This window comes from Mus caroli, chromosome 9 (assembly GCF_900094665.2).
Source record: "Mus caroli chromosome 9, CAROLI_EIJ_v1.1, whole genome shotgun sequence".
NCBI classification, from domain to species: Eukaryota; Metazoa; Chordata; class Mammalia; order Rodentia; family Muridae; genus Mus; species Mus caroli.
The window spans coordinates 101,554,004-101,562,150 of NC_034578.1; the positions used below are offsets into that span (position 1 = coordinate 101,554,004).

An 8,147-nucleotide genomic window follows, 5' to 3' on the forward strand; every position below is an offset into this window, starting at 1 on the left:
GTATGTTTTCATTTCTTAAAAGATTTATTTATTTTTTATATGTAAGTACACTGTAGCTGTCTTTGAACCTCCAGAAGAGGGCGTCAGATATCATTATGGATGGTTGGTTGTAAGCCACCATGTGGTTGCCGGGATTTGAACTCAGGACCTTCAGAAGAGCAATCAGGGCCATCTCTCCAGCTTACATGTTTTTCTTTTTAAAAAATGAAGGAAGGAAGGAAGGAAGGAAGGAAGGAAGGAAGGAAGGAAGGAAGGAAGGAAGGAAGGAAGGAAGGAAGGAAAGAAGGGGAAGGGAAAGGGAAAGGGAAAAAGGGAAAGGAGAAGAGAGGAAAGGAAAGGAGAGGAGGGGAGGGGGAGAGAGGGAAGAGGGAGGGAGAGGAGAGGGAGGAAGGGGAGAGGGAGGGAGGGGAGAGGGACAGAGGGGAGAGCAGAGGGGAGGGGAGAGGAGGAGGAGAGAGGGAGAGGAGGAGAGAGGGAGAGGAGAGGAGAGAAAAGATGTAAACCTCTAAATCACAGGACAGCCTAAGTGGTAGCCTCCTATTTTGCAACATGTAAAGTTGTTCCAAATAAAACCTTTCTTGGGCTGAGCATACTGTTTTGTAGCAGAGCACTTCTGAGCATATGGGCGCCTAGGGTTCATTCCCCAGCAATCACATAAAACTGGGCATAGTGGTGCATGCCTATAATCCTAGTTCTCAGGAGATAGAGGCAGGTGGAGTGGAAGGTGCAAACTTCTCACAGAAGCGGCTCCACTGTAGAACTGAGAAGGGGTTGCCAGAGCCCAGTTGTCCCTTTGGTGGTAAGAATTATACCACACAATCACCAGGGCTTCATAGTTGTTAATATCTGGCAATAATCTCCACCAATAGGCATGGTGGCATATGCCTTTGATGACAGCATTCAAGAGGCAGAGGCAGGTGGATCTCTGTGACATTGAGACTAGCCTGGTCCACAGAATGAGTTCTAGGCTACATAGACAGAAGTTTGGCCTAGAGAGACGGCTCAGCAGCCAAGAGCACTGGTTGCTCTTCCAGAGGACTTCAATTCCCAGTCCCAGAACAGTGGCTCACAACCATCTGTATTTCCAGTTACAGAAGATCTAACTCCTTCTGGCCTTGGTGTGAACCTATGTGTGCATATACAGACATGCAGCCAAAACACCCACACACATAAAATAATCAAATATTTTAAAAATATTTTATTATTTTAACAATAGTTCCACCAATAATGGATTCCATAATTCCCATGGATACCAAAACCCATGGATGCTAAAATCACTTAAAATATTTTTGTTTGTGTTGTTTTTGAGACACAGTCTAACTGGGTGGCCCTGGTTGTCCTGGAACTCAAAGATCTACCAGTGACTGCCTCCCCAGGATTAAAGGCATGGGTACCACACCCAGCCCTAAACTAGTATTTGTTAGTACCAGGACACTCCAAGCCCAAGCCTAACAATGTGACCCTTGACCTGCGTTGCCAGGCCAACGACCCTCAATCCCACAACCCACTTGGCTCACTTCCCACCCTCACTTGTGTGACGTCATTTTCTGTATAAATCAGGAGATCACCTCCTCCTCTCTTTTCTTCTCTGCCCCTCTACTCGCCTCACTGCCCCTTTGCTTCTGCACAATAAACCTCTCTCACGTGGAACTGCCTTGGCCTGCTTAGCTGTTTGGTTTATGCTCCAAAGATAGATCGATCGATAGATAGATAGATAGATATTAATAACACATATTTGTACGTAATCCACACATATCTTTCTGTATACTTGAAATTGCCTCCTTTGTAATTCTTTTTTTTTTTTTAGATTTATTTATTTTATGTATGTGAGTACATAAAATAGCTACAGTGAGTACACTGTAGCTGTACAGGTGGTTGTGAGCCTTCATATGGTTGTTGGGAATTGAAATTTTAAGACCTGCTAGCTCTGGTCAACCTGCTCGCTCCAGTTGGCCCCGCTCACTCAGTCCCTGCTTGCTCCGGCCCAAAGATTTAATTATTTATTATTATACATAAATATACTGTAGCTGTCTTCAGAAGCACCTGAAGAGGGCATCAGATCTCATTACAGATGGTTGTGAGCCACCACGTGGTTGCTGGGATTTGAACTCAGGACCTTTGGAAGAGCACTGACTGCTCTTACCCACTGAGCCATCTCTCCAGCCCCCTTTGTAATTCTTAACACAATATGCATGCTGTACAATTGCTGCACTGAACTGTTTAGGAGGCAACCACAGGACAAAAAAGTCCTTACATACTCAGTTCAGATCTACGCATCATAGGCTGAACCCATCTGCAAGTGTGGAATCCATGGGATTTAATGTAAGTTTAATTATCAGTAAGTTTTTTCTTTTTTAAGACTTTGGAGACAATTTTGTTGGAGTCAAGATAAGAGCTTCGGGTCTAGGCAGTTCCTGCTGCCCCCGGTCAGTCCATATCTTTGCCCCAGAACAAGACAGCATTGTTTGCCGACAATGGACTTTGTTAAATATGAATGGTTACTTGCCCTTTGCCTTGGGAACAAGGCCAAAGTTGGAGTTGCAGAGCATTGTGTGAATCCAGTCTTGGGTGTCTGCTGTCTTCAAGACCTTGTCATCAGACCCTGGGTCAAACTACAAGAGAGAAAGGCAGGAAGGAAGAAGGAAAGAGAGAGAGAAGAAAAGCAGCTTTTGTTTTATATTTATTCATTTATGTGTGTGTACATGCCACAACTCAAGCATAGAAGGCAAAGGACAGTTTGTGGAAGTCTGCTCTCTCCCACCACCAATGGGCTCCATAATGAACTGGTGTCCTGTCCATCTTGGTAGCAAGCACTTTCACCCCTGACCCATTTCATTGGTCTTAGACAGATCCATAGATGGATAGATGGACAGACAGATAGGCATACAGACAGATAGATGGTAAATAAAACTAATAGGTCTTTTCTACCCAACAAGGGAAGCCCAGCCCCTGGGCTAGAAAATTCAAGGCAGTGTGAAGGTATGCCAGTCATGCATTGCAACAGATAGGGGACTGAGGGATGCTGGGAAAATGTGGAGGCCAAGTATGCTTTGATATGTTAAATAGGCACCCCAGCCACTTGTCCTGGATCTGAAACCCAACAAAAATCATCAGTGAGGTTGCCACCGAAGAGATTATGATTTTATAATCTCAGATTGATATAAAATATTATCTCGAAGTCTCCCGTAGAACACTTATTTCCTCAAGGGCTCCCCTTGGGGGAACGAAAGGAAGCATTTACTTAGCAAATCAATAAACTCAGGGGGTTTGCAGCAGTCCTATGTGAACAATCCACCATATCTGCAACAGTCTATACACAGTCACCACCACAATTGTGTTCTAAAATCCCACCTTTCTTCAGGTGCAGTTACTCTTTCACACACACACACACACACACACACACCCTCTTTTAAATGGCCTAAAGAAGCCATCTGACTCTAATTATCCCAAGGCTCTAAGGAAACCCTGCTGGGCACTTTAGCACAAGTGTACCTCAATTAGAATTTGTAAGGAAAAAAAAATGGAGAGGTGGCACGTGTCTCTGGAGGGTGGACCTGAGCAACAGGCCATGTGCTTAGCCCCTTTTTCTGTTTTGTTTGCTTTTTAGATTTTTGTTTTTAAGTAGTCTTATTATGGATCATAGATTGTTCTCCAGAGAGTCCTGCCTAGTTGCTGAGTGCTGGGATTCCGTGTGTATACTACTACACCCAGTGCTGATCTTGGCTTGTTTCATCTTAAAAAAAAAAAAGTATTTATTTATTTTATGTATGTGAGTACACTGTCAATGTCTTCAGACACACCAGAAGACGGCATTGGATCCTGTTAGGAATGGTTGTGAGTCACCATGAGGTTGCTGGGAATTGAACTCAGGACGTCTAGAAGAACAGTTGAGGCTCTTAACCCCTGAGCCATCCTGTTTATGTCATCCTTAAAAACAAAAACAAAGCCTACCCTAGAGCCCTGGCTGGCTCCCACCTCCCTAACATAGACCGGCACTAGTATGAGAAGTGGGAGCCACCACACAGAACCTGGAGCGTTATTTTGGGGGGGTTTTGTTTTGTTTTGTTTTTTAAAGTGATGCAGTCCACTCCTAACTCCAGCTTTCCCTCTGCCCTGGAACTAGCTAACCATTTTGGGTCACTTTCAGGCAAGCCCACTATAGCAGAGCAGGGAGCCAAACCAGCAAGTGAATCCAAGTGACCATCGAAAAATATGAAAAAAATTATTTTTTTTTCCATTTTAAAAACAGGATGCTAAATCTCGGGAGGGAGCTTTAACAGTGAAGTCTAAAGAAGGTACAGGGTATAGTTTTCAAAGATACCTTTCAAGGCTTTTTTTTTTTTTTTTTTTTTGGTTGAGAACATTTTGGTAAATTAAGGCTGTTGTTACAGTCAAATTTGTATGTTAAAACAGACCCCTCCAAACACACACACACACACAGTGGCATCTCCTGGGTATATTTGCTTCCCAAATGCTGATATAAAAGGACAGCTTTGCCCAGGAATTAGGAGTCAATTTACCCTTAATAACAGGTTCTACCTAGAAGAGATTACACAAATTTGTAGTCACAGAACAGATTCAGTAGGTTGATCAATTATATTTGTGAAAATATCAAGTAGATGGACCGCACAGCAAAGCTGTATAGTAGGGAAATTCTAGATTTCAGGTGATGTTACAGCCATCTTAGCTTTAGGGTGAATGAAGCTAAACTGAATGATGTCTCTCAAGGAATTTATTAGTTAGGAGAATGTTAGAAGTTAGAGTAAATGGCTATTTAAAGTCTAAAGCAAGGCCACCTTAGAAGGCTCAGAAGGTAAAAGCACGTGTGCACGCACTCACACAGACACACACACACACACACACACACTAGTTTTTAAAGAGGCCTAAAATAGTTCCAGATCCTTTGGCTCTTGGCTACATTTGATGTCTCCACAATTGCTATGTTGTAGTCGGCCAGTCTGCAGGATCTTTACTATAGATGCTCTTCAGAAAACTTCAATTCCAAAAGCAAGTCGGGCACACGGCACCAGATCTGTCCTTGCTATCTCAAGCTCCATGGCAGCCTGGATCACCCTTTTTAAGCTCAAAGGCAATCACTGGGGATTGAGTGCAACCACCTGTGGAAGATTTTTCTAGAACAGATTTGCAATTTGGAAAGTTGCCGTCCATTCAGGTTTCACGCAAACTGGTTCCTTCCCTTCCTCACACCCCGGAACAGATTGTAGCCGGGAGCTCTGCCCTTTGTCAGGAGACAACTGCTGTACAAACTTACAATCTTGTCGTTTTCCCTCAGCCAACCATTTCCAGTTCTATCTAGCTACCTTTTTTTTTTTTTTTAACCTAAGGACCTGAGATGCAACACCCGCACATTTTTCAAGAAGACTCCAATTTTTCTCTGTTCCATTTCGTCGTTGTCAACCCAGGTTATAAGGGGACTCTGGTTGTCACGCCTTTGCAATCACCTACCAGTGAGTGAAATGTCCCTTCCTAAGTTTCCCCCTCCTCCCGCACTAGAAGTTAGGGATCTTCATGCGCTTCGACTCTCATAAAATTTTCAAAGAAGTTACAAGCTTCTGAAGTTTAATATACACCCAGTTGAAAATGCCACTTAAAACTTCGTGCAAGTGTATGTTGTACTTCACTCAACTAACAAATCGAAGCCTCCTGGCTCGGCGGTGCAGTGGTTAAGTCAGTCGGTGATGGGCTCACCTGATTCACACCCACACACGGGCAGGCCTCTCCGCCAGGACCTGCGGCCCCAGAGACACCAGCGTCTCCCCGGGGCTTGAGAGCACCCACAAAGGCACTAGTCCCGAGGCGACCTCAAGCCCTGCCCTCGAGAGAGAGGGTTTAGATGCTCCACGCCCGCAGGTTCACACCACAGAACCGCGGGCTCCGGCTCCGGGGCCTCAAGAGCAATGGAAGGCCGCCCCGCTGACGTCATCGTCCCGCCCCCTCCCCCTGCTCGCGCCTCCGTTCCCGCCCCGCCCCCTTTCCCGGCGTCCGCCGCGGCACAGGCTCCTCGCCCTCTGATTTTGCTTCTCCCTTCAAGATGGCGGACACAATGAGCCGGCGGAGCGCCGGTTGGCCCTGAAGTGACTCCGGAGAAGAACGGTCAGCGAGGTCCCGTTGTCCCGGCAAGAGAGCGTCGCCTGAGGAAGAGGACGCGGCAGCCCCACTGTCAGCCGTCCTTCGGTTCGCCTCCAGCGCGGCGCCCGCACCGCCGGGGTTGGCCCTGAGCAGCCCGCCCGCTCGCTCGCCTCTCGGCCCCGCCCCGGCCCTGCGCCGCCGCTGCCTTCAGCAGCAGCAGCAGCAGCCACCGCCGCCGCCATGAAGCTGACCGACAGCGTGCTCCGGAGCTTCCGCGTCGCCAAGGTGTTCCGCGAGAACTCAGACAAGATCAACTGCTTTGACTTTAGTCCCAATGGCGAGACGGTCATCTCTAGCAGCGATGATGACTCCATCGTGCTCTATGACTGCCAGGAGGGCAAGTGAGTGTGATAGTGGCCGAGTTCCAAGTGCCCCTCTCCTTCCCTCTGTCGCTGGTCCCCGACTGAGCCCCCACCCCCAACCCCAGGCATGTGGTGCAGGCGCTCTTGCCAGGGCCGCCTCCATCCCGCAGTGCTGCAGGAGATCCTATTTAAGATGATGATGGCTCTTAGTTCTTTGGTCTCTTCCGAGCGCGCTTTTCCCGCTTGCCAAACCCCACCTTGACCTTGACCTTTAAACGCCATGTCCTGCACCCTGCTGCCGGACGGATAGCCCTTTCCACTCTCCTGGCGACTGTCAGAATGTGCGGGTGGACTCTGAGCTCGATGCAGAACGGTAGGAGCTGTGTTCTGTCCATCAGTGGCGTCCAGCTCTCTCTGCCTTCACCGCGGTGACCTGGATTCAGCCCTGGCACGGTGCCCGCCCCCTACCCCTCAGCTTCCCGCGCGGCTTTTCTGCCATCAAGCCCCGCGGGATGCAGTTTTTAAGCTGTCAGGATTTATCGATTGTGCCCATGTGAGCTTGCTGTCCTTTCCCAGTACCAATACCCAGGCTTACAGTTAACTTGCTAAACAGACTCTTGGAAACTTTTCTTTGCCAGACTCCTGAGAACTTGGCCGCCCCATTCTGGTCAGAATGTGAGCTCTCTTTAAAACAAAGAAAGCATTCCGGAACAATTTAGTGTTTCGTTTTGCATTACAAAAAAAAACCAAGTTTGGCTGCCTAGCCAGTAATCTCAGCATTTGGGCGATAGAGGCAGTCAGACCCTGAGTTCTGGACTTCATAGCTGAGAGACCCTGACTCAAAACAGTTACACACACACACACACACACACAATAACGGCCAGATTGTGGTTTGCTTATAATTATCAAAGTTTTGGAATTCTGGAACTGGTTATGGAAATTATGTTAGTTGGAGAATTTGTGTATCTTTGCCGTTTTCATAACCTGGGTGTGAGGAAGACATTGCCTGTCTCATCTCTGGAAGTTCAAATCCTCGATAAGTAAGCAGTGACCTCTTGTAGCAGAAACTAGTTTAGGCTAAATTTGATTCCCTTTGTCAACTTCAGCTGGCCTTCCTAAGCAGGAGGTTTTTGGTTTAATAGCTACTGTTTTCGACATTATGTTAAGTTACCTGTGTTTGAATCCTTGGCTTTTTCTCTACTTTTTGCAGCTGTTCTTTTTGTTTATTATTTTTTCAAATAATACTTTTCTTTTGGAACTTGTCTCTGAGTTTATCTAAAGTAAAGCTGTTGTAGAATGAGCTGTATATGATATTGTCCTTGATGGGTTTCCTCGCTGGGGCTCCAACAAAGTATTACGTAACTGTCGTTGGACTTGAGCTTGCTGTATGTGGGAGAGTTTCCTACAGTGGTGATCCTGGGGAAGAGAAAATTACTAGCTGGACAAATAGTTATTTGAATTGATGTTCATATTCATGTATTGATTATTATCGTACATTGATCTGACCATTTGATTCTGTTTGGAACGACAAGTAATTTGAAATTGGTTTATCTGACATGTTTGGTGCAATACATAGCTTAGAATCTTCCCCCCAAACCTGTAATGGAAATGCATATCCTATTCAAAGGAATAAAATACTAAGACTGGAAAAAAATGTTTATTCAGGCATGTAACCTTTTTTTTTTTTTTTTTTTT

General features: G+C 46.1%; 1 protein-coding gene across 1 annotated transcript in view; it reads left to right on the forward strand.

Moving 5' to 3' along the window:
* The first annotated feature begins 6,012 nt into the window (after positions 1-6,012).
* The window catches only part of Wdr82 (WD repeat domain 82), a 20,466-nt gene continuing 18,331 nt past the window's right edge, over positions 6,013-8,147 (forward strand). Inside the window, exon 1 of the mRNA XM_021172222.2 lies at positions 6,013-6,491. Coding sequence (XP_021027881.1) covers positions 6,331-6,491 — 161 coding nt within the window. The 5' untranslated portion in view covers positions 6,013-6,330. The remainder of the gene's footprint in view (positions 6,492-8,147) is intronic.